Raw genomic sequence first — 26,987 nt, 5'->3', positions numbered from 1 at the left:
CGCCGCGCGCGCCGGGGGCTGGTTAAGGCCATGAAACAAAAGAAAGCCTGAGAAGGGAGCCGCTGCCGTCCCCACCCACCCACCTAGTTACCTACCTTGGCCTCCTTCCCCTGCCCCTCCACCCCGCCCTCTCCGCTACCCGGGCGGCGCTGGCGCTCCCCAGCCTGGGTCGCCGGCCCCGCCGCCTCCCCAGAGGAAAGGTGTTTGCGCGCTGAGCAGGGCCGGGCCCTGTCCGCCATGGGGCTCGCCGTCTGCCGCGCCTGACCCGGCCGCCGCCGCCGCCGCCGCCATTGACAGCACGCCGCCGCGATGCCGAGCGGCAGCTCCGCGGCCCTGGCCCTGGCGGCGGCCCCGGCCCCCCTGCCGCAGCCCCAGCCGCAGCCGCCCCCGCCGCCGCCCCCGCCGCTGCCACCGCCCGCGGGCGGCCCGGAGCTCGAGGGGGACGGGCTCCTGCTGAGGGAGCGCCTGGCCGTGCTAGGCCTCGAGGAGCCCAGCCCGGCGGAGCCCGGCGCTCCGGCGCTCCGGGCCGCGGCGGCGGCGGTGCAGGGCCAGGCCCGGCGGGCGGCGGGGCTGCCTCCGGAGGAGCAGGCTCCGCCTGGCGGGCCCGGGGCCGGGGAGGAGGCCGAGCTGGAGCTGGAGGAGGAGGGGGAGGAAGCGGAGCTGGACGGCGACTTGCTGGAGGAGGAGGAGCTGGAGGAGGGCGAAGAGGAGGACCGGCCGTCCCTGCTGCTGTTGTCGCCGCCCGCGGCCGCCTCCTCCCAGACCCCGCCGACCCCGGGCGGGTCCCTGGGGTCGGTGCTGCTGCCCGCCGCCGGCTTCGATGCCCGGGAGGCGGCCGCGGCGGCCGCGGCGGCGGGGGTACTCTACGGAGGGGACGATGCCCAGGGCATGATGGCGGCGATGCTGTCCCACGCCTACGGCCCCAGCGGCTGCGGGGCGGCGGCGGCCGCCCTGAACGGGGAGCAGGCAGCCCTGCTCCGGAGAAAGAGCGTCAACACCACCGAGTGCGTCCCGGTGCCCAGCTCCGAGCATGTCGCCGAGATTGTCGGTCGCCAGGGTGAGTGCGGGGAGGGGAGCCCAACTGAGCTTGGCCCTGGGCGTGGGTGGGGAGACCTGAGAAACAAGCTCGGGGCAAGAAAGGCGAATACGACGAGTCCCCCAAAGTCCACTGCCGAGGGGTCTGGGAGGAGCCCAGAGTCGAAGAGGCCAGAAGATGGGTCACCCTGCGAAACCCCTGCTGTTCCACTCCTTTTGATAAAAGGTGTTAAGTTTCTTGAGCCACCTAATCCGGTGGGGTTCTCTGCTCGGGCTGTATTCGTGGAACACTAACTGGCGTGCCACCAGAAACCTCAGCGACGTGGTAAAAGGTCGCATCAGATGAGTGTGGATTCGGGGCTGTAAACTAAAAGCCTCGAAATTGTAAGTTCGTGCTGCAGACAGTTTTGTAAAAGCTGAGGAAGAAGCTGTTAGCTTTCCTTACCCAGCTTATTCAGATGAAGAAATGGATAGAAATGGAGTCTTGTAGAAAGCTCATTCGAAAGGGAAGGGTCAGTAGCCCCCACCCCGCCGCCTCCCCTCAGCTATTCAGAAACTTGGCTTTTGAAGAGCAGCCTGACTCGCCTGAGCTTACTGTATTCCTTTTGATACATTTTCTGTCTCAGAAAGGGACACTGGCTGTCTTGTACTGTCTTTCGTGTACGCGGTAAAGGAAAATTGGATAGCAAGGTAATTGAGTTAAGAAACTTTGCGTTTTTACAGTTTTCGGTCAATTCTCTTCACTTGCCAGCACACCAATACTGCAGACAGACTCCTCCCACATTGTTCAGACAAAGGACCTATGTCTCAGATTCCAGGAGTAGATTTGTGAAGGTGGGGGAAGGGGATGCTGGGAGTACCTCTGTATCTGACATTTTGGGGAAAGAGCCTATGATCTTAAATGTAGTTTTCCTACTTTATTATTACCCGCTGCCTCTTATGTACAATATGGTTTAGCCACGTTATTGCACGGCTCTTTACTGTTAGGTTGAGAGCGTCCGTGGGGGTCAAATAGATGATGGCGCTGCTGCTTAAATGATCTCATCTTTCCCAAGTGGTCTAAAAAACACATAAATAAGAGTTCTGTTGAAATGGTGGTTTCAGATATCAGAGTTGGCGCCGTTCTTACCTCTAGGATTTTAATAAGGAAACCCCATCTGAAATCTGGATAGAAAGAGCTTATTTCAGACTCCCTGATGATTTGGCACTTAAAAGCACAGCTCAAAGATGGTGCCATTCAGTCAAAAAGGAGTTTATTCCTATAGTTTGTGGTAAGTCAATTTCACATTCCTGTTTGTACCATTTTGTTTTGTTTGCATCATTTAGGATAAGGAGTCCCTGGGTGGCACAAATGCCTAAGCCTTGACTACTAGCTGTAAGGTTGGCAGATCGAACCCACCCAGAGGCACCTCAGAAGGCAGGCCTGGAGATCTACCTCTAAAGAATCACAGCCATGTAAATCCTGTGGAGCAGCTCTACTCTGCACACATGGGGTCACCATGAGTTGGAATCGACTCTCATAACAACAGGATAATAACTGTTTCACCTACACATGATGAAATTATAACATCTCAATTTGTAGGTCTAGAATGAGTTGGCCATTCATTTGAGAACGTCGAAGAATGGCTCTGTCAGGCTGGTAGTTCCAAAGCGTTTGACTTTGTGTCACTTGGGTATGTGAGGTTGATTCAGACAAACTTTCTGCCCTTACAAAGCTAACAGTCTAATAAACAGTGGAAGGGCACTAAACTGTTACCTAGTTAGTGTCACAAACTACAGTGTGTGACAAAGAAAAAGTGGTACATATGAGAACTTCGACCTTGGAGGGCCTTGGAGTATGGATAGGACTTTAACACATGGAGATGGAAGAAAGACCAGAAGAACAATGAGAGGAAAGATGTGGAGGAATAATCTCTTGAGTGTGACTGGCAAGTAGTGTTGAGTTTTGTTAGTATCTAGCACTGGGTCTGGGTTAGGATTTGTAAAAGGGAGTGTGAAAAAGGGCCAGGAAGGTGTGCAGACCAGGATATGAAGAACCTTTAATGCCATGCTAGGATGCCACCTCCTTGTTTGTTTCAGTGAGCTTGTGGTGACAGTTTAGGATAACAAAAGAAGAACATTTACATGACAGTTATATTAAGGGACAAATTAATAATATGCATTGTGGATTTAGTTTAATAGAAACTTACTTCGCTGTGTTATACCCTTTAAAGCACTGTGAAATTGTCCTTTTTCCACAATCTGCTTGCTATCTTTATACAAATCCATTAGTTAAAAAGTAAGCTGGATTAATTCCAGGCTTCTATTTTGTACCATCTAAAAAAAAATTTTTTTTTTATCAAGTGATTTTAGTTTCTTTTTTTTAATCAAGTGATAGCAAAAGAAATGAAGTCTTAGTGGTCTTTTTGTTTTGTTGTTCCTGTTTCAGGGCTGTGCTTATTAATAAGAAAATGTGGATATATTTATGTCTTAGGACATGGAGACAAATTGCTGACAATTCCTTTTGCACTTAATATTTTCCCAGAGTTGACATATTATTGCTAAAAGTATGTCATCATTCTCTATCTTATCTTAAGAGCAGCAAGTCTTGCCCTTTTCCTGTTTTGAACCATTCAACTAGTGGATCATTGACCCCTTTGCCACCCCCACTCACAGCCAACACCACAATAAAACCTGTGAAGTCTTTTATTTCCTCCTTTGGAGAGTAAGGCTACTTCTAATGTTTGTTGCATCCTCTCCATGGTGTGGTAATTTCCCCCTGGGAGAGTACCTATCCCTTTTCCCTAAGTGACTAAAAAAAAAAAAAAAGTGACTAGAACAGGGCAAATCATTTAGTTTAGTTGTTTGGTTTCAATGAGCTAAACTTTCATCCTTAAAAAATTACCCATTCTTGCTATTTTATTCAGTACCCGAAGTCATAATTTTCTATATGACATCTCTTAATTGGTTCTGGAAATAATTATGTCACAGATGGAGACATTTATGACTTCAGCTCTGAAGGAAGGAGTAGGACAAATGGAATTCTGAGTCATATAGACAAGCAGCTCAATGTAGATGGCCTCTGGTTCCAGTACCTTTCAAAAAAGAAAAGGAAAGAAACAGTGCTTTTGATGGTGATGAAAGTCGGCAGAGTGTTTGACCTCATATTTATTCTCCCCAGTAGCGTATGGTCATTTGTAGGTGTTGAATTGGGCTTGGTTTTTAAACTTCGCATCTCATTTAAAAGAAGCCAACAGTGCTGTATAAAATAAAGCTAAGATCTAAAGAGTCTTAAATCAAAGAAGCTTTACAATGTAAGGAAACCCTGGTGGTGTAGTGGTTAAGTGCTATGGCTGCTAACCAAAAGGTCGGGAGTTTGAATCCACCAGGCGCTCCTTGGAAACTATGTAGTAGTTCTACTCTGTCCTATAGGGTCGCTATGAGTCGGAATCGACTCGATGGCAATGGGTTTGGTTTTTTTGGTTTACAATGTAAAAATCAAAAGTAAACCTGACAATAGATTTAAGATTTAGTTTTGTAAACTTGGAAACATTTATATTTTTTAATGTATTGCCTGCAAGACGCATTCATAGTGGTGTTACCAGGAGGCTTAAGTCGATGGGTTTTATTCCGGTTTGTACAGTCATTGATAATCCAGTTTAAAAAAGGCATTAAAGTAGAATCCTATAACTGTCCTTTCTAACTACAAAATAAATAAATACTGAATGTCATAAATTCAGTTGTTACAAAGACTGGTAACCTAAGGTTTTGTGTTACTGTTTAAGGTCAATGGGCATCTTCAAATATTTTCATTAGTTACTCTTTGATGGTATATGTGTGTTCTCTAGCCTCATGAGTGTGCCAGTATATTGTACATCATACCCATTGCTGTTGAGTTGATTCCGACTCATAGCAACCCTATAGGACAGTGTAGAACTACCTCATAGGGTTTCCAAGGGAGTGGCTGATGGATTTGAACTGACAACCTTTTGACTAGCAGCCAAGCTCTCTAACAGCTGCACCACTAGGGCTCCATTTTACATAAGACATATAAAAATTTTAAATAATGAGATTAAAATGGAAATAGGAGTTATAATTTTTTTTATGCACTCCTGGTGGATTGTCCTGCATATACCTTACTTTTGGCTATCACTTGAGCTAGAATATTTTGGATTTTTTTTTTTTCTTTTATCGAGCCATTGTGTGTCTGCTGATCCCAGTGGTAATGTGTATTGTTACTTTTTTTTTTTTTTTTTAACAATAGTTCACATGGTTTCAATTTGTCTTACAAGCATCCTTGTGACAGTTTTTTTCCCAGTTTCTTGAGGTGGAACTAACTTTCAAGCTCTAACACAATTGAAATACGGTGTACACCTATTTGATCCAAAAAAAATTGTATTATACACACTTGCTGTATATAAATTCACTATTCAAGAATAAATACATATTTCATGAGGAGAAACAATTTCACAATAATCCTAAAGTACAGTGTCTTTTAATTTTTTGGAGGAAGGAAATTGTTGATCTTCTCTTTGCTAGGTACTATCTTAGTTACTGTACCAGTGCCATTTAATCTTGCCTAGTTGGTTATATCCCATTTTACAAATGTAGAAACTAACCTTTGGAAAGGTGACTTGCTCGAATAATGGAACTTGGATTTAAGTCAGTTTGACATAAAAGATATTCCCACTCTATAGTGCCACCTCACTATTTGAGGCATTCCGCTTACAGAAGATCAGTCGTGATTTCTGAGTTCGGAGACTTTATTTCTAGTATGCATAACAAAATATAACTTTCCAAATTAGTGTTTCTTAATAAGGTGTTGATGTCTACTACTCAGAAGGCACAGTTAGATTCTAATATAGTTTTAATGTGTTTGGCTAAAAATTCACTGTCATTTATATTTGTAGTTCAAAAGCTAATTTGTGTGTATATACACTAGCTTTAAAAAATAAAATATAGCTTTTCTAATCTTTAAACTTAATTAATAGTAGTTTGTATTCCCTTTGGGCCCATTGAGAAAGGTTCCGTTACAATTGTTTTGCAAATGGATTAAGGTATCTCTACTGCCTTTTTCTTCCTGCCTTATTCAGCTAATGAACTATTCTGATTAACGAGGGAGGAAATGTGAAATAAAAGCTGTGTTATTTCAGGGGTGTTTTTTTCTACCCCCTAGTTACCAACAACCTAGAAAACTCATCCAGGGAGACAAGTATTTGAGAACTGTTACTCTGTTGGAGATTTCTGCCCAGAAAAATCTTCAGAGGTGATGGTTTTGAGTTGGAATTCTAGGTAATTCTTCTCTGCATCTTAAATTTTTAAGAAAAGGCACCATTTAGTTATCTACTGCTAACGTAGTGCTTCATATACTGCTGATTTGGTTTTGAATATTTTTGACATTTGTCCAATTGGAATAATTTATAGAAATTTTAATACTTTTGCAATAAACTGAATACAAAAATGTTTTAGAGTATATTTTTAATGTAAACACATATTGTAAACTACCCCAAATTGCCTTTAACAGTCTCTTTTCAGCTGCAGTACACTGAAAAAAGCCAACAATCAGAAATAGAAGTTCCTGAATTTGGATTACCCTCTGCCACAAAATCACTTTGTGATCTTGCACAAGCCACTTACACTCCCTAGGCTTCTGATTCCCCTTCTAGCAGCTGGGTATAATCGTATCTACAATACCTGTAAAGACTACAAATGATACACAAATAAACTGACATATATGAAACTGTAAAGTGAGAAGCACGTAATTTTTGTGATGGTAAATCTGAAATTAATATGAAACCACTCTGTTTAATCTTGTTCCCCTTTTAGTACAGTTTCGTCGTTTATATTGGTTGGGTAATGTAAATAGAACTGGAACCAACTGATGATACCTGAATGTATCTTAGATATGTGACACTATTATCAATCAGGATTAGCTTAAATCATGGTGTGGTAACAACAACAAAAACTCCCAAATCTCAATGTTAAAACAGCCAAGCTTTATTTCTTCTTGTTAGGTGTTCAGGGACACAGGCCGTTGGAGCAGCCACCATCTCAAGGGTTGCTGCTCCTCCCCCAGGGGAAAGGGATGAGAGACTATAGCATTGCACACCTTGCCCTTTAAATGTTCAACCCAGGAGTAATACCACTTAGCTGCCAAAGCAGGTCATCTGGCCACACCTAACTTTGAGTGTGTTTGTTACAGAATTAATAAAAATACAGTTTCTGTCATGTAGGACTTGTAATTTAAAGTTTCTGCTGCTTTAGGAAGCAGCAGATAGATAATAGTCTATTGATCTTCACATGATTCTAAAGTGATTTCGTTGTTGTTATTATTATAGAACTGTATCTTAATGCTTCCCGAATGGCTTGTATACCATAAATTGTGGATTTATTTTTAACTTTTTTCTCAAGCTGCCATTAGGTGCCATTGAAATTATTTTCTAATGTTAGGATTACCAAACCCAACTATACTAAATCAAATGTAGTCCTAGCCTCATGTTGCTTGAATAGTTCACATCTTTATTCCGTGACTGATTTTGAGAATTTTAGGTTACTCTGTATAACTGTGGAAACCCTGGTGGCCTAGAGGTTAAGTGCTACAGCAGCTAACCAAAGGGTCGGCAGTTCGAATCCACCAGGCGCTCCTTGGAAACTCTATGGGACAGTTCTGCTCTGTCCTGTAGGGTCACTATCAGTCAGAATTGACTGGACAGCAACGTGAATTTTTTTTTTTTTTAAATTGTAACTATGTAGAGCCCGTTTCATGCCAGCCTTTGGGATTTAAGGATGTCTGCATGATTTGACCCAGAAAGAAAGGTATATCATGAACTAGTAAGACTGGGCCTTAAAATAAAAATTATTTAGTCAGAACTGCAGACATAGTTGAAGGTAAGCATAAAGTAGGTGGTCTAGAACATGGTGGGTGGGGAGTGAGAAGGGAATGGTTCCAAACAACTAGAAAATTTTCCAAAACGTTACCAGTGTGAAAATGTTTGCTTTTGGAGCTGACCTTTTTATTAATGTTACGCTTCTTTGTGCCGCTCCTCCTTCCCTACCCCAGAGCTTAGCCTTTCCACCAGTATGATCTGGTATACTGCAGCAAATGATATTGAACTTGGAGTTATAAAACTTGTGTTAGAGTCACCACTTGTTGGCTGTGACCTTGGGCAAATCGATTAACCTCTCTGAGCGTAGGTTCCTCCATGGAAAAAACCTGTCCTGTCTACCTATTCTTTCCAGCTCCTCTTCCCCCCAGTTTGTTGGGAGGATCAAGTTTGAGAAAATGTCATTAGTATAAGACAACTGTACACCTGGAAGTATAGAGATGATAAAAGTATATACGAGGTAACATAAAGTTAATGAATTTTTTTACTGCTAGATTTTTTTTTGTAAATGCTGATTGAAACCAAAAATTATCATTTCAACAAGTTTTTCCTAGGGTATGCCACTAGCTAAATGAGCTCAATTTTTTAAAGTGGCTTAAAATTGACCAGGTTGATGAATTATTACCATTGCAATCGAGTTGATTCTGACACCGACTTATAGCAACCCTATAGGACAGGGTAGGATTTCCAACGAGCAGCTGGTGGATTCAAACTGCCGAGCTTTTGGTCAGCAGCTGTATAGCACTTAACCACCACCATCAGGGCTCTTGATGAGTGTTAGACCTATGTAATATCTAGCAGAATCTTCATATTTCTTAAAGCCTACTAAATACTAAGTTTGTATTAAAATAAGTTTTTTGTTCTTGTAACTTTTGATTGGGGAAAGAGAGCCTTAAACTTAACAGTCTTAGCAACTAAAATGTTTTTCCTCCGATGATTTTTTAAGATCCTTTTTACATCTCATGGCTGAATTGTAATATCACTAACCCAGTTGAGGTTTATATTTCTTACAGTTATAATAGCTTAATTTAAAAAAAAAATTCATTTCTTTTTTTTAATTTAGTGTAACTTTAAAGTTAGATGAAGCAGGTTTTGCTAAATGTTGTCATTGTGGTCTAGTTTGAGAAACAGTACTCACCAGATGTGTATTTTAGCCCCAGTTTTACCTTTCATTTGCTGTGTGACTTGAAACTTTCAGTGCCTCAGTTCTGACGAAGAGATTGTTGCAGAGTGCTTTCGCTGATGGTTTCCACTATGGTCTCTAATAAATTAGAACCTCTAGGTTATTTTATTCTTGATCAGTCAGAACAGTGCTCATAAATCCTAAAATGAATAATGCGACTTTACAACAGCATTTCCCATCATACGTTCGCACTGATTAATAGATGTCAGAAAAGGACTGTAGTCAAATTAGTTTGCGAAATACTTAGGTAAACCAAGTTAAGCAGGTTATGTTACTACAGGTTTTTTTTTAAGGGCCTTTATGTGAATGTTCATTGTCAGTCTCTTGGAAAGAACCTTTTCTCTCTGAGCATTGGGACTAGGGTTTTATCTTTGGGAAATGGAGCTCCAAAGCTTGGAGTTGGGATTCTTTTTGAATGACATATTGGCCTCAATATTGCCAGATTAAGTAATATAATTCTCTGGTTACTTAATTATGAGTTAAAAATTAATCAAAGACGTGGGAAAATACAGTATTATTTCTTTATACAACCTATGAACAATTTTTAAATACCATTTACAGTTGTTGTTAGGTGCAGTCGAGTTGATTCTAACTCATAGTGACCCTGTAGGACAGAGTAGAACTGACCCATAGGGTTTCCAAGAAGAGGCCTGGTGGATTTGAACTGCCGACCTTTTGTTTAGTAGCCTAGGTCTTAACCACTGCACCACCCGGGTTCCCCATTTATAGTGGTGCCTCCAAAATGAAGTACTTGGGTATGAATCTAACAAAATACATATAGGATCAGCCTGTGTGCTGAAAAACGACAAAACACTGTTTGAAAGAAAAAAAAAAAAATTAAAGGAAACCTAAATAAAGGGACTCAATAACTTAAGAGGTCAGTTCTCCAAAAGTGATCTATAGATTTAATACAATACCAATTAAAATCCGAGGAAGATAATTTTTAGATTTAGACAAGATGATTATAAAATTTACATGAAAAAGTAAAGGAACTAGAACATCTAAAACAATGTTGTTAAACAAAAATAAAGTTGGAGGACTCAAACTACTGATTTTAAAATGTATTATAAAGGATTTTAAAATCAGTAGTTTAATAAGGATAGTTGTGGTATTGGTGAAAGGATAGACACATAGACCAATAGAACAGAACAGAGTCTGGAAATTGTTCCATATAAGTGCAATCAGTTGGGTTTTTTTTTTTTTTTTTTTTAAAGATGCAAGGCAATTCAATGGAGGAAGGACAGTCCTTTCAACGAATGTTCTTGGAAGAACTACATCCATATGCAAAAAAAAAGCAAACAAACAAAAAACCTCAACCTATAGCTCATACCACAAACCAAAAAAAAAAAAAAATTCTTGAAGTAGAAAAGTAGGTTGTGTAAAGTTTGCTATGTATACCATATTTTCACACAAATAACGTGCACCTGCTACATTTGTTTGCCAGCCATTCCCTCCCCCTACAAGATTTTATAAGTGTGCTATGCTAATTGTTTTTTTACAGCAATATGTAAAGAAAATTTGGCATAGCAGCGCTTACAGAAATACCTCGTGGTGTAGAAGGTGTGCATTACTTACACAAAAACATGGTATTTAATCCCTAGGTTAAATCACTAAAAAAAATTATATAAAAGATATCATCAAATGGTCAATAGACAAATTAAAATCAAATTCTAAAAATTATTTAACTTACAAGAAGGCAAGAAAAGGAAGACAGGAACATAAAACAGAAGGGACAAACAGAAAGCTAATAATAAAATGTTATAATTAAATCTAGCCACATCAAAATTTATATTACATGTAAATGGTCTAAACACACCAATTAAAGACAAGGATTGCTGGGTTGGATTTACAAGAAACTAACTTGAAACATGATATAAACATATTAAAAATTAAAGGATGGAAAAGACGTACCACGCAAACACTAATTTTTTTAAAAAGCCAGCATGACTTTATTAACATGAGGAGAAGCAGACGTCAGAACAAGGAATATTACCAGAGGCAGAGAGGGACATTAAATAATGATTAATGGGTTACTTTACAAAGAAATCATAATACTGAATGAGAACAGCTTCACAATAGTTGGTGCAAAAACTGATACAAGACGAGAAATAGACAAATCCGCAATCACAATTGGACCCCTGAACATTCCTCTCTCAGCAAATGGTAGAACAAGCAGACAAAAAAACAGGATCATAGAAGACTTGAGCAACACCACCAGCCAACTTGACCTAATTAGCATTTGTAAAAATACCACTCATCACTTGCAAGATACACATTCTTTCCAAGTGTACATGGAACATGCACCAAGATAGACTACACACTAGGTCACAAAACCTGTTGTTGTTAGGTGCCGTTGAGTTGGTTCCAACTCAGAGAGACCCATGTACAATGGAATGAAATAGCACCTGGTCCTGCGCCATCCTCACAATTGTCGTTTTGCTTGAGCCCATTGTCGCAGCCACTTTGTCAAACCATCTTGTTGAGGGTCTTCCTCTTTTTCACTGATCCTCTACTTTACCAAGCATGATGTCGTTCTCCAGGGAAACAAACCTTATTAAATTTAAATAAAGTATATTCTCTAACTAAAATGCAGTTAAGCTAGAAATTAACAGCAGGAGGATATCTGGAATATTCCCTAAATTAGAAATTAAACAAAAGCACAATCAGCATATAATCCATGGGTCAAAGAGGAAGTCTCATGGAAATTAGAAAATATTTTGAACCAGATGAAAATACGACATATCAAAATTAGTGAGATGTAGCTAAAGCAGTGTTGAGAAGGAAATGTACAGTATTAAATGCTTGTATTTGAAAAGAAGAAAGGTCTCAAATCAATACTTTAAGCTTCCACCTTAAACTAGAAAAAGAGCAAACCTAAAGAAGTGGGGATGGTGAAACTAAGCCTCACATACATTGGACACGTTATCAGGAGGGACCAGTCCCTGGAGAAGGACATGATGCTTGGTAGAGAGTCAGCGAAAAAGAGGAAGACTTTCAATGAGATGGATTGACACAGTGGCTGCAACAGTGGGCTCAACAATTGTGAGACTGGCAGAGGACCAGGCAGGGTTTCATTCTGTTGTTCACGGGGTCGCTATGAGTCAGAACTGACTCCACAGCATCTATCAACAGCTGACAACACATGACTGAAGAAAAAGGTTGATGTATTTGGACTTACACATGCATGAGTGGAATGATTAGTTTTATGTGTTTTTCCTATATGAGGAGGGCATCATTGCATGGCTTTAGGCATAAAGGAAAAAATAACTTCTAAACAGATATCAACCAGGAAAAAAAAAAGTGAAATCATTTCATCTTCTGTTGAAGGTAATCATTAAAGTCAAATGCTCCATTTTGTTTTAGAGGCACAGTCATATTGTTTATGCATCTTTTTTACTGTTTATTCATTCAAAGTTGTTTCTTGTTTCAGTTTCTTTTGCCTTTTGTCTCTCCTTATGGTTTTGGTAGGAAACCCAAAAAAGAACAGGTGTATTTCCAGTAGTCTCCATTGGAAAGAACTATCAATTTATTATAGGGTCATAGGTGTGGGGAGTTGTGGATGATGAGAGGACAATGGCTTGGCTTCTCCAGGGTCATCAGATAGGTAAAGAAATACAGCCATCCTAAAGATAAAGAGGTTCTTAGCAGATTATTTACTCAGGTTCCAGGCACTGAAGAATCTGCAAGGGAACATGTATGCAGGGCAGAACAGTTCCTGCCTGTGTTAAGTGGCCTTAATTTCCTTACCTTTTGTGTTGTCCTTGAGAAGGGTGTGTGTAAGCTTTTAAATAGTAATCAGTAAATCTTGCGTTTATCTTAGTTTTTTTTTGTTTTGTCAGCATAGCTTACAATTATTTTGACTTTTTTTTCCTTGCTCCTGAATTCACAATCAAATCAAGTCTCATTAAATTTAGTCTAATCCTCCAAGACTAAATATGTCTTTTGGAGAGAGATATTAAATGAGAGAGGCACCTTCGGGGAAGGAGCCATGAGAAATTCTAACACACGAAGTAAATTTAGAATGAAACCGAGGAGTTTACTTTCATCACTGACTTAGTAAAAAGTAACATCCCTGAAAAACCCCAAATCAAATGCTGCTTCCTACTTCCCTTTGCCAGTCTTCTGATGGAGCTTTTGTATAAAACTGTCACTAGAACTGTAGAACAGGAAAATAATCGCCCTGAATACTAAACGTACCTGGACTAAATGAAAATCCTGTGGGTCTTGAGGATGCGATAAGTCAGTGAAGGCAGAGCTGAATCTCGGTCATATTTGCATCCTTCATGTCAGTAAAATTGCTTGATACGAAGTAGTTATTTGCCGTTTATTTAACTGGACTCAATTGTGGGATTAGAAATGTACCATTTGATTATCATTTTAGTTTCTGTGTTGTAGATGCTGTTTGATGTAAGTCATTAGATGTCCTTGTGAATAGTGGAAATAAGCAAAACTGAAATCACACCCGTGAAGCTGTTTGAGGTGATGTCATAGTGATCCTCTAAAGTGAGACAAGCAAAGTGTTATTACAAAAAAAAAATTTCGTATTTTGACTGTAAAAGGAGAGCAGTTGTTAACACAGGGCATTCCTAAACTAAATAAATTCTTATTTAAACGCTAACTTAAATTGTGTGCATAAGAAACACTTTCTTATTGGAATTTAGCTGATACACATCAGTCTTCCCAGCTATGATACTGAAATTGACTCCTTACAAAGTTAAAGGAACTTTTGAATAGCTAATCCTGGACTATGACAAACCAAAACCCAAAAACCCATTGCCATTGAGTCGATTCCTACTCATAGCAATCCTGTAAGACAGAGTGGAACTGCCCCATAGAGTTTCCAGGGAGCACCTGGTGGATTCAAACTGCAGACCTTCTGGTTAGCAGCTTATAGCACTTAATCACTACGCCACCAGGGTTTCCAAGACTATCGCAAGGGGAAGGAATTTTATTTTATATAAAATCATTAAATAATTTGACGCCCTCCCCGTTAGTTCTTACATATCATGAAACATGTGAAATAGTGTACTTTTAGAGAAAAAGAGTGTAGAGTAGGTGGGAGGAATGTGAATTATTAAGACAACTTGAGTTTGAGATCTGACTTTCCAGCTGTGAGATCTTGAGCAATTCAGTTAAGCTCTTTCTTGTCCTTCCTGAAGCACTCTGTTATGATAATTAAATGAGAATATATCTAGGAGAGCTAGGAAAACGGAAAAGTGCTCTCCAAATCTTATTATTTCAAAGTTAAGTCTAATCTCTCAGATACTGACTCAATTGACTCCTGAAATAGTTTTGGCTGTGGGGTGAGGGGAGTAGTTTTTTAAAAGCACAAAAGCTACCCTTTACTGAGCCCTTAACTGAATACCAGACATTGTGATCACTCTTAATACATTGTTTAAAGAAGTCCTAGTGGAGCAGACTATTACCCTAACAGGAAGTTTGGTGGTTGGAACCCACTCACAGCTCTGTGGGAGAAAGACCTGGCAATCTGCTTCCATAAAGATTATAGCCACGAAAATCCTATAGGGCAGTTCTGCTCTGTCACATGGGATCACCATGAGTCGGAATCAACTCCACAGAAAACAATAATACATTATTTAATCCTGGCAACAACCAGATGAGAGAAGTAGTTTTAATCATAATTCCTTACTTACGAAGGAGAGACAGGTTTATTGTCCAGCTTCACAGAGCTGGGTTAGTGATGATCTTTCCAAAACCTTGTGTTCACAGGCATTACTCAAACTGCCTTTCCTTGAGAAAGAAAGACTAAAGACTAGATATATACATGTGAGATATGATAGTGCCTGATTCAGAGACAGGAACAGGTGTATTTCCTAGGAGAGGGATTTGACCAAGGAATATAAGCATCGGAAGGGACCTAGCGGTCAAATGCCTGTGCACTAACAGCAGTTAACTAGTGATAGATTAGGACTCACTCCTTCAGACAATCAGCTTTTTGCTCCTTATATTGTTTCCTTTGAACTGGACCTCGAAAGATGGCATATGCAGTAGCTCTAATAGCAATAGCTTATACCCCTGTTTATATTATTCTTGAGTTCATAGAGCCTTTCACACGTACAATTTCATCTTTTCCAAATAGCCATGTTTGTTACACAGGCAAGGCGCGGGGAGAGTGGATGAGGAGGGATTTTCAGGTTACTCAGGGAAGTACTTGTGCAGAGATGGAAGAGGAACAAAGCATGTTTAGGGGATGATAACAAATTTTATAAGAGGAATTAAAAATCAGTGAGTCTGGGAGAAGGTAGGTATTGCCACTTAAGAAAAAAAGGAAAAGGCTTTTAGTATCAGGCCAAGGAGTTTTCATTTTCTTAAAGGTAAAAAGTTACTCAAATAATTTTATACTCTCTCCCTCCCCCATCTTTATTAATGGGTGTGTGTATAGGCACCTACTGATTTCTAGGTAGGGTTCTTTCCCCTTCAAAACAAAAGCACGTGGGGGGGTGGGTTGTGAAGAAGTGTATACCTCCAAAGTGAAAATACGCATAGTGTAGCTTTCATGTTAGTGTTTGTAATACTTTCAGCTTTCCTGAATGACTTTATACTATATCCGTAGCTAATTTATTAAATGAATGGAAAATACGATGAATTTAATTTCAGGAAATCCTCCTTGTCAAAAATCAGCAACATTTCACATAATATTTCATTTTTTTTCTTCAATTAATCAATTGTTTTATTTGGTAATCAGTTTTAAAGAGAATAAAATAAATTGTCAGTAAACACTTTAAACATCACTCCCTTAACTTCTAATCTTTTTTTTTATTAACTTTTATTGAGCTTCAAGTGAACGTTTACAAATCAAGTCAGACTGTCACATATAAGTTTATATACACCTTACTCCGTTCTCCCACTTGCTCTCCCCCTAGTGAGTCAGCCCTTCCAGTCTCTCCTTTCGTGACAATTTTGCCAGCTTCCAACTCTCTATCCTCCCATCCCCCCTCCAGACAGGAGATGCCAACACAGTTTTAAGTGTCCACCTGATATAATTAGCTCACTCTTCATCAGCATCTCTCTCCTACCCATTGTCCAGTCCCTTCCATGTCTGATGACTTGTCTTCGGGAATGGTTCCTGTCCTGGGCCAACAGAAGGTTTGGGGACCATGACTGCCGGGATTCTTCCAGTCTCAGTCAGACCATTAAGTATGGTCTTTTTGTGAGAATTTGGGGTCTGCATCCCACTGATCTCCTGCTCCCTCAGGGGTTCTCTGTTGTGCTCCCTGCCAGGGCAGTCATCGGTTGTAGCCGGGCACCATCTAGCTCTTCTGGTCTCAGGATGATGTAAGTCTCTAGTTCATGTGGCCCTTTCTGTCTCTTGGGCTCTTAGTTATCGTGTGACCTTGGTGTTCTTCATTCTCCTTTAATCCAGGTGGGTTGAGACCAATTGATGCATCTTAGATGGCTGCTTGTTAGCATTTAAGACCCCAGACACCACATTTCAAAGTTCATATTTCTTTTTAAAAAGCAAAAACAAACTTGAAATACTCCAGATGTAGAGCACACGGTGATCATACATAGCCCCTGCCTTCCACCTTTTCTGTCCTTCACTCCAGGTTTTTCTGCTGCTATTGCAGTAGCAGAGCATTGGTGGCACAGCGGTTAAAAGCTTGGCTGCTAACCAGGAGGTTGACAGTTTGAATGCACGAGCTGCTCCTTTGAAATCCTATGGGACATTTCTACTCTGTCCTATAGGGTCACCCAGCAACAAAATTTTTATTGTGATAGCCTTCCAGGTAAGTCTCCCTGCCTTCAGTCTCTTTTTGCATCTTTTATGTTCCCACTAGTCCCTGGTAGTGTAGTGGTTAAGAGTTTGGCTGCTAATCAAAAGGTTGGCAGTTGAGATCTACCAGGCGCTCCTTGGAAACCCTATGAGGCAGTTCTACTCTGTCCTGTGGGGTCAGTATGAATCGGAACCGACTCGACAGCAATGGGTTGGAGTCTAATGTGCATATCTGATCAGGTTACTCTTCTACTCAAAATTCTTTGCACCTATAAGGTAAAAGTTTAAACTGCTGTGGCTGACATTGAAGGCTTCTGCCTCCCCCTCAGCCTTATTTCTGCCGTTCTAGCCTCCAGTCGCTCGAAACAATGATCTCGTATCGGTATTATTTGTTTCATCTCTAGACTGAGTTCCTTGAGGGCAGAAATCATGGTAGTTTCTTTGTATTACCTGGAAGTAGTACTGCAGCTGTATAAGAAATTTAATATTGGAATGAATAAACTCGTACATTACACTGATCCTTAATCTTGTAATTGGTAAGATGCCCTTGGACTCCTGAGATGGAGTGGTTTAGGCAAAGGTCTTAGGGCAAGTGGAGACCAGCTTTTACTTATATATCTCCTGCCAGATCACTCACTCCTCTTATCATAAACACCTCATCTAGGTAAGGATCTTTGTTAACATTCTGGCTATGTATTTCTTTCCTTCCTATTTGATTTTACTGTCTCTTCACCTCACTCCCTGGTGGCATAGTGGTTAAGTGCTACAGCTGCTAACCAAGAGGTTGGCAGTTCAAATCCACCAGGCACTCCTTGGAAACTCTATGGGGCAGTTCTCCTCTGTCCTGTAGGGTCGCTGTGAGTCGGAATCGACTCGACGGCAGTGAGTTTGGTTTGGTTTGGTCAGGTCACCTCACTCCAGTGCCTGTGATACCCAAACTTTTTTTGCTTTCTTATGGCTATCTGCTGCCCAGACCATTGGGTTCCTGTTCCTGGATCAGTTGCTGTATAATAAATTACCACAAGTTTAGTGGCTTAAAACACAATTTTTTTGTGTGTGTGTGCTTTAGATGAAGGTTTACAGAGAAAATTAGTTTCTCATAAAAGAATACACATTGTTTTTGCGATGTTGGTTGCCAACCCCACGATGTGTCAGCAACACTCCTCCCTCCTCGACCTTGTGTTCCCCGTTTCCATTCATCCAGCTTTCCTGTCCCCTCCTGCCTTCTCATCTTTGCACTTAGGATGGTGTGCCCATTTAGTCTCTTATACATGGTTGAGCTCAGTTATTCTGTTTGTTTTTTGGGCCTGTCTAATCTTTGTCTGAAGGGTGAACCTCAGGAGTGACTTCATTACTGAACTATAAGGGTGTCCGGAGGCCATACTCTTGGAGTGTCTCCAGTCTCTGTCAGATCAGTAAGTCTGGTCTTTTTTTGTGAGTTAGAATTTTGTTCAACATTTTTCTCCAGCTCTGTCCGGGACCCTGTATTGTGATCCCAGTCAGGCAGTCAGTGGTGGTAGCCAGGCACCATCTAGTTGTGTTGGACCCAGGCTGGTAGAGGCTGCGGTACTTATGGTCCATTAGTCCTTTGGACTAACCTTTCCCTTGTGTCTTTGGTTTTTTTCAATCTCTGTTGTTCCAGATGGGGTGGGAGCAGTGGAGTATCTTAGATGGCCACTCAAAAGCTTTTAAGACCCCAGATGCTACTCATCAAAGTAGAATGTAGAAAATATTCTTTATAAACTGTTAGGCCATTTGAGCTAGATGTCTCCCGAGATGATGGTCCCCAGCCCTCAGCCCAGTAATTCGCTCCCTCAGAGTTTGGATGTGTCTATGAAAAGCTTCCATGACCTTTCCATGGTCACACTGTGCTGACTTCCCCAGTATTGTGTACTGTCTTACCTTTCACCAGAGTTACTTCTTATCTGTTGTTTAGTGTTTTTACCTCCCCACCCCCATAACCATCAAAGATTGTTTCTGAGTGTAAACCTCTTCATGAGTTTTTATAATAGTGGTCTCATATTTGTCCTTTTGTGATTGACTTATTTCACTAAGAATAATGCGCTCCAGATTCATCCATGTTGGGAGATGTTTTGTAGATTCGTCATTGTTCTTTATTGTTACGTAGTATTCCATTGTGTGTATGTACCATAGTGTGTTTATCCTTTCTTCTGTTGATGGGCTCTTAGGGCGTTTCCATCTTTTTGCTATTGTGAACAGTGCTGCAGTGAACACAGGTGTGCATATGTCTATTTGTGTGATGGCTCTTGTATCTCTAGGGTATATTCCTAGGAGTGGGATTGATGGATCGTATGGTATTTCTGTTTCTAGCTTTTTAAGGAAGTGCTATATTGTTTTCCAAAATGGTTGTACTATTTTGCATTCCCACCAGCAGTACATAAGAGTTCCAGTCTCCCTGTAGCCTCTCCAATATTTGTTATTTTCTGTAAAACACACAAATTTATTGTCTCAGAATTTCTGTAGATCAGAAGTCCAGACATAGCATGACTGGATCATCGACTCAGGGTCTCACGGGCCTAAAATCAAGATTATCAGCTAGGAGCTAGCCAGCAGCCGTCTAAGATACATCAATTGGTCCCAGCCCACCTGGAGCAAAAGAGAATGAAGAACACCAAAGGCACAAGGAAAATATTAGCCCAGGAGACAAAAAGGGCCACATAAACCAGAGCCTCCATCAACCTGAGACCAGAAGAACTAGATGTTGCCCGGGTACCATCAGTGACCACCCTAGCAGGGAACACAAGAGAATCCCTGATGGAGCAGGAGAAAAGTGGGGTGCAGAACTCAAATTCATGTAAAAAGACCAGACTTAATGGTCTGAGACTGGAGGAACCCCAGAAGACATGGCCCCCATACTCTGTTAACCAAGAACTAAAACCGTTCTTGAAGCCAACTCTGCGGACAAAGATTAGACTGGAGTTTAAGACATAAAATGATACTCCTGAAGAGTGTGCTTCGTAGTTCAAGTAGGTACATGAGACTAAATAAGTAGCTCCTGTCCCAAGGTGAGATGAGCAGGCAGAAAGGGATAGGAGCTGGTTGAATGGACACGGGAAATCCAGAGTGGAAGGGAGGGGAGCGTGTGTGGTCACATTATAGGGATAGCAACTAGGGTCACATAACAATGTGTGTATAAATTTTTGTATGAGAAACTAACTTGAGCTGTTAACTTTCACCTAAAGCACAATAAAAATTTTTAAAAAGATACCAGCTAGGACTGTAGTTCCGATCTTGGGCATTGATTCTCATCCAAGCTCCACTGATTGTTAGTAGAATTCATTTCCTTGCGGTTGTAGGATCGAGGCCTCCACCTTCTTTCTAGCTCTTAGCAGCCACCCATCGTTCCTTGCCATGAGGCCCCCACAGGCAGTTTGCAACATGAATTGTTTGCTTTCTTCCAGGGCAGCCAGAGCACCTCTCTCTGACTTCTGAGACCAACTGGAGAAAAAACTCTGCTTTTAATGCACTCATGATTAGGTCAGGCCTATTTGAATAATCTGAAATGCTCTCCCTATTTTATAGTCAGCTAATTAGGGCCTTAATTATATCTGCGAAATTCTTTGACAGCTTTACCTAGATCAGTGTTTGAATACTGGAAGATAGAATTCTGTGGGCCACCTTAGAATTCTGCCTACCATACTGTCTGAACATGCAGGCACCTTGTACGGCTTGGTGGTGAATGATGCACAGCTCCGTGGACTTTTCATTGTAGCCTACTTAGCTGGTGACCGAAATATTTACTCAGTTCTTTCTCACATCTTTTTCTATTGGAAGGTGGGAACATATGGTATATGGTCATGTGGTCTTTCTGCCACCAACTAAATGGACCATTTTTTTTTTTTTTTTAAAAAGCCTGCTCCGGGTATCCGAGATCTGATAGAAATATGGTAGCACTGTGCCAATTCCACACAATCCTCAATTTTCTCTGGCTTCAGATTAGAATTACAAAACCTTGTTCAGCTTTGAGGTTAGTGAATTGTTTTCCCTGCTTTTCATATAATTTAACATAATCTCAGTAGTAGTATTTAAAAAGTTTAATTGATATGTTAAGTCTAGTAAAATGTATCATTTCTATTTAGTTATTTTTTCTATTGTATTTCTTTGAAAAACTAATGCATTTGTTTGGCTCAAATTTTACAAAAAATTGGAGTATATGATGAAAACTAAGTCTCCCTCCTACCCTGTCCCCCAACCAATATTATGACCACAAAGTATTCCATTATGTAGCTATAAACAGCCTTAGGCTATTACAGTGCTTCAATAAATAATATAAAGGTCATTTTGTACCTGTTTTAGTATTTCAGCAGCTCAAGTAATTCTAGAAGTGGAATTGCAGGGGCAAAAGGATATATGCATATATAATTTTGATAGATATTGCAAACTATCCTCCATAGATACTGTACCAGTTTATACTGTCACCAGCTAAATGAGGGTCCTTTTACCAACTCTTACTAGCACTGGTATAAGAAGGTTTTCATAGAAACACAGTGTCTCTTTGCATTCCTTTTTGACTAGTACATAACAGTTAACGAGTTAATTTAGTTACTAGAACAGCTAACAGAGTTGGGGGTGAACACAGCTGACTTTGAGTAAGCCTGGAATTCAGCTGGGAGGAGAGCTGAGGTGACCTACTAGCCACAAGCTGACTGTGTGTTGTCATCGGTTGAGTTTTACTGAGGAGGAAGAGTGTGTATATTAAGTTAAAATGGTAAGACAGTTACATGGAAGTCAGTTAAAGAACTTCTTTTGCATCGGTATGTGAAAATTTGAGGTTCTAGGCCTAGCAAAAAGACCATAGATTTTGAGATCGGACTGACCTTAACTCTGACTCTGCTACTGGGTGAACTTGGACAAGATACACAGCTTTTCTGAACTTTAGTTTCCTTAGCAACAAGAGAATTGTAATAGCCTGGCTCTTAAGGTTATTGTGCAGGTTAAATGAGACAATAGATATTAAATGTCTTGTATATACATTAATTTTTTTTCTTTGCCACCCACATGCTGCAAGGTAAGTAAACTATTGCTGCTGTTAGGTGCCTTTGAGTTGTTCTGACTCATAGTGACCCTATGTACTACAGAACGAAACACTGCCTGGTCCTGCGCCATGCTCACAATCGTTGTTATGCTTGGGCCCATTGTTGCAGCCACTGTGTCAGTCCATCTCGTTGAGGGTCTTCCTCTTCTTCACTGACCCTGTTACTTTACCAAGCATGATGTCCTTCTCCAGGGCCTGATACCTCCTGATAAACTATTACTGTCCTGAAAATCAAAACCACTCATGGTATAGCGTACTACAAAGCATACTTTCATGGGTCATTTCCAGTGGCTAATAACTACGGGAACGTCCCTGGGTGGTACATACAGTTTGACTACTAACCTAAAGGTTGGTGGTTCAAACTCACCCACTGGCACCATGGAATAAAGGCCTGGTGATCTGCTTCCGTAAAGATTAGTTTTAAAAAACCTATGGAGCAGATCTACTCTGTTACACAAGGGGTCACCATGAGTCAGAATCAACTCCATGGCAATGGGTGTTTTTTTTTTTTTTTTTTTTTTAGAGGGAGACAAGAATGATAAGCCTGACTTCTTAGGTAAGACCTTGCAGCAGAGGTGCCACCTCTTCCCAAATGAAAGACCACCAGAGAAGTACACCTCAGAATCTAGTAGCATGTGTGGAATTAGGAAAACTTTATCATCATCTAGTGATATGTTTTTATGATAAAGAACAAACTCTTTGTTGTTGTGTGCCCTTGAGTCAATTCTGACTCATAGTGACCCTATATGACAGAGTAGAACTGGTCCATAGGATTTCCCAGCCTGTAATCTTTTTTTTTTTTTTTTTTGTGCATTAAGTGAAAGTTTACAAACCAAGTCAGTCTCTCATACAAAAACTTATATACACCTTGCTATATACTCCTAGTTGCTGTCCCTCTAATGAGACAGCACACTCCTTCCCTCCACTCTCTATTTTCATGTCCATTCTGCCAGCTTCTGACCCCCTCTGCCCTCTCATCTCTTCACCAGACAGGAGCTGCCCACAGTCTCATGTGTCTACTTGATCCAGGAAGCTCACTCTTCACCAGTATCATTTTCTATCCCATAGTCCAGTCCAATCCCTGTCTTAAAGAGTTGGCTTTGGGAATGGTTCCTGTCTTGGGCTAACAGAAGGTCTGAGGACCATGACCTCTGGGGTCCTTCTAGTCTCAGTCAGACCATTAAGTCTGGTCTTTTTACAAGAATTTGGGGTCTGCATCCCACTGTTCTCCTGCTCCCTCAGGGGTTCTCTGTTGTGTTCCCTGTCAGGGCAGTCATCCGTTGTAGCTGGGCACCATCTAGTTCTTCTGGTCTCAGGTTGATGTAGTCTCTGGTTTATGTGGCCCTTTCTGTCTCTTGGGCTCATGATTACCTTGTGTCTTTGGTGTTCTTCATTCTCCTTTGCTCCAGGTGAGTTGAGACCAATTGATGCGTCTTAGATGGCCACTTGCTGGCGTTTAAGACCCCAGATGCCACTCTCCAAAGTGGGGCACAGAATGTTTTCTTAGTAGATATTATTATGCCAGTTGACTTAGATGTCCCCTGAAACCATGTTCCCCAAACCCCCGCCCCTGCTATGTTGGCCTTCGAAGCATTCGGTTTATTCAGGAAACTTCTTTGCTTTTGGTTTTTTTCACTGGTGCTGACCTCTCCTGTATTGTGTGTTATCTTTCCCTTCACCTAAAATAGTTCTTATCTAATTAGTGAAAACCCCTCTCTTTCCCTCTTTCCCTCCCTCCCTCCCCGCTCTCGTAACCATCAAAGAATATTTTCTTCTCTGTTTAAACTATTTCTCGAGGTCTTATAATAGTGGCCTCATACAATATTTGTCTTTTTATAACAGTAATTTCACTCACCTGGGCTGTAATCTTTACAGGGGCAGATCTCTGGGTCTTTTCTCCCACGGAAAGGCTTGAACCATTGACTATCATTTAGTGCAGAGTGCCTAACCATTGTGCTACCAGCACTTCTTTAAAGAACAAACTCTAAAACTTAAAAAAAAAAAAATTAACCATAACCAGATTTGGCTTGAAAGGGGCTTTCTGTGATTCGTCTTTATAATTATCATTGAAATTGATGTTGATTCTTACTAAATTTTTTCTCTCCAACAGGTTGTAAAATTAAGGCACTGAGGGCCAAGACAAACACATATATCAAGACACCTGTTCGTGGTGAAGAGCCCATTTTTGTTGTCACTGGACGGAAAGAAGATGTTGCCATGGCCAAAAGAGAAATCCTGTCAGCTGCGGAGCACTTCTCCATGATTCGTGCATCTCGAAACAAAAATGGCCCTGCCCTGGGAGGGTTGTCATGCAGTCCTAATCTGCCCGGTCAAACCACCGTTCAAGTCAGGGTCCCTTATCGTGTGGTAGGACTAGTGGTTGGACCCAAAGGAGCAACTATTAAAAGAATTCAGCAGCAGACCCACACATACATAGTAACTCCGAGCAGAGATAAGGAGCCTGTCTTTGAAGTGACAGGGATGCCAGAAAATGTTGACCGAGCACGGGAAGAAATAGAAATGCATATTGCCATGCGTACAGGAAACTATATTGAACTCAATGAAGAGAATGATTTTCATTACAATGGTACCGATGTAAGCTTTGAAGGTGGCACTCTTGGTTCTGCATGGCTCTCTTCCAATCCAGTTCCTCCTAGCCGTGCAAGAATGATACCCAATTATCGAAATGATAGTTCCAGTTCTCTAGGAAGTGGTTCAACAGATTCCTATTTTGGAAGCAATAGGCTGGCTGACTTTAGTCCAACAAGCCCATTTAGCACAGGAAACTTTTGGTTTGGAGATACACTACCATCCGTGGGCTCAGAAGATCTTGCAGTTGATTCTCCAGCCTTTGACTCTTTACCAACATCCGCTCAAACTATCTGGACTCCATTTGAACCAGTTAATCCACTCTCTAGCTTTGGGAGTGATCCTTCTGGTAACGTGAAGACTCAGCGCAGAGGAAGTCAGCCATCTACTCCTCGTCTGTCTCCTACATTTCCTGAGAGCATAGAACACCCACTTGCTCGAAGGGTTAGGAGCGACCCACCTAGTACAGGCAACCATGTTGGCCTTCCAATATACATCCCTGCTTTTTCTAATGGTACCAATAGTTACTCCTCTTCCAATGGTGGTTCCACCTCTAGCTCACCTCCAGAATCAAGAAGAAAACACGATTGTGTGATTTGCTTTGAGAATGAAGTTATTGCTGCCCTAGTTCCATGTGGCCACAACCTCTTCTGCATGGAATGTGCCAACAAGATCTGTGAAAAGAGAACGCCATCATGTCCAGTTTGCCAGACAGCTGTTACTCAGGCAATCCAAATTCACTCTTAACTATATATATATACATAAATACTATATCTCTATATGGACTCGTAAAGGCATGGGTATAATGGTACCCCCCAGTAAACTTCCTAATGAATTCTTATGACTGTTATCAGGCTTTATTGGGATTAGGCTAAAGTTGTTAGTAAACTTATAAAAGGCTGCTATGGTAACACTAAACCTAAGTGGTCTCTTGTCTATTAGTTTGGTTTGAATTATTAATACTATCCTGTAGACCCAGAGACATAGCTTGTATAAGAATTGCTAAAGTTCAGCTTGGCTGAGTGAAGATAATCATGTTATGTCAGCCTCTGAAAAAAGTGTGTACTTCTAAGATTTCAAAACCGATGGGTCCCAAAGCCTAACCACATTAAAAGTTTATGGAGGGTACTTGGCATTACAGATGACTCAGACACTTCCAGTGCTGCCTTCTTTACACTGCCAGTTTTGACAAAACAGGTTTGTTTGTTTTTTATTTTACAACAACTTATGCCTAATTCTGCAGGATTGCAAGTAACTTTTTAATGTATTGTGATTACTTATTGGTAAGGATAGGGCCGATGGCAGTTAACTAGATCACTGGTTATAATTCGGGACAAAAACTGCTACATTGACCTTCATCTCGCCCAGAGTGCTCAAGGCTGGTGTGATCAGTGAATCAGGAATGCAGTTGTCTCGATTGTGAATTGCCTCCCTTGGGGAATGTGGAAATGGCCGCTTGTGTTTCCCCATTTCAGGAGGGGTTTTGGGGTGCACCTATTATTGGCTAACAGTTGAGGATGCGAACATTCCATTCATTAGTCTGATCAAGCAATTAATTTTTAGACTAGATCATAATGTGAAACACTTTGTTTAATCCATATTTGTCTTGCACATTATAAATATATTTTTCTTTTTTAATAATTTAGGGGTGGAGGGAGGGAGCTAGGGATAACAGTGCCCTGAGCATAACTCACTAAAGCAGCTGTGACAACCTCCAGTCAGTTTACTTCATTTCAAAACTATTTCCAATCGGGAAAGATTTCTTTAAAATACACTTTTACATTTCACCTGTGGATGTCTCGAACTTCATCCTCGGTATGTTCCCAAATCTGTGCTGGCATTGAAAGGACAAAACATTATACTAGTGGGTTTTTCTACTAATTATTTTTTGAAGCGTTATTTTCCCAACTCAAAAGAGCTTTTTTTCTCGGTATAATGAAAATTGAAATCCTATGTGTATTGAATAGTAAATAGACAAATTTTATTTTTTATTTCCACTTGAAGAGTTACATTTCGTATAAAAGTTTACAAATAACGGTTTTTATTTTGATTTTTTCAGTATAAAAAAGTTGCCTTGATGGCATATTATGATGTAATGCTAATTGCTTGTAGGATAGTTAAATGTCAGTATTGAAACCTAATCTTTAGCTGCCGTCTTGTAGATATGAACGAATGTTCACCAAGCATGTATTTTGTATTTTATTGCATTGTACACTGCAACTAATAAGCCAAGGAATCGACATATATTAGGTGCGTGTACTGTTTCTAAAAACCACAAACTTAAGAATGATAAATTATCAATCTAGTTTAGTATTTGCTAATTTTACTACACTCTTTTGTTATGTATATGTAGGGAAGTCATAGGGATTATAAATTCAATTTGAGTAAAGTTTAAAAACCATATATTTTATGATAAAGGGCCTTTAACTTAAGATGGCCAAAGCACTGATATTATATATTTGCTGTAAAGAGAATTATAAGAGTTTTATTTTTCTGATATTAAAAGTTACTTAATAAAGACTTGTT

At 40.6% G+C, this 26,987-nt stretch overlaps 1 protein-coding gene across 1 annotated transcript; it reads left to right on the top strand.

Annotated features, from left to right (window-relative positions):
• On the top strand, positions 1-26,987 carry MEX3C (mex-3 RNA binding family member C). Its single transcript, XM_049899898.1, has 2 exons — positions 1-1,057; positions 23,983-26,987. Exons 1-2 carry the CDS (start codon positions 310-312, stop codon positions 25,206-25,208), a joined length of 1,974 nt encoding a protein of 657 aa, XP_049755855.1. The 5' UTR covers positions 1-309; the 3' UTR covers positions 25,209-26,987.

The sequence above is a fragment of the Elephas maximus genome, chromosome 11 (genome assembly GCF_024166365.1).
Source record: "Elephas maximus indicus isolate mEleMax1 chromosome 11, mEleMax1 primary haplotype, whole genome shotgun sequence".
In the NCBI taxonomy this organism is placed as follows: Eukaryota; Metazoa; Chordata; class Mammalia; order Proboscidea; family Elephantidae; genus Elephas; species Elephas maximus.
Note: the sequence above shows the minus strand (reverse complement) of the source record. Positions and strands in the feature narration are given on the sequence as shown.

Bases quoted from the DNA above. Each gene is read 5' to 3' on its own strand.
- MEX3C (XM_049899898.1), top strand. From the start codon at position 310: ATGCCGAGCGGCAGCTCCGCGGCCCTGGCCCTGGCGGCGGCCCCGGCC. The intron at 1,058-23,982 runs GTGAGTGCGGGG...TCTCTCCAACAG, and splicing joins CGAGATTGTCGGTCGCCAGG to GTTGTAAAATTAAGGCACTG.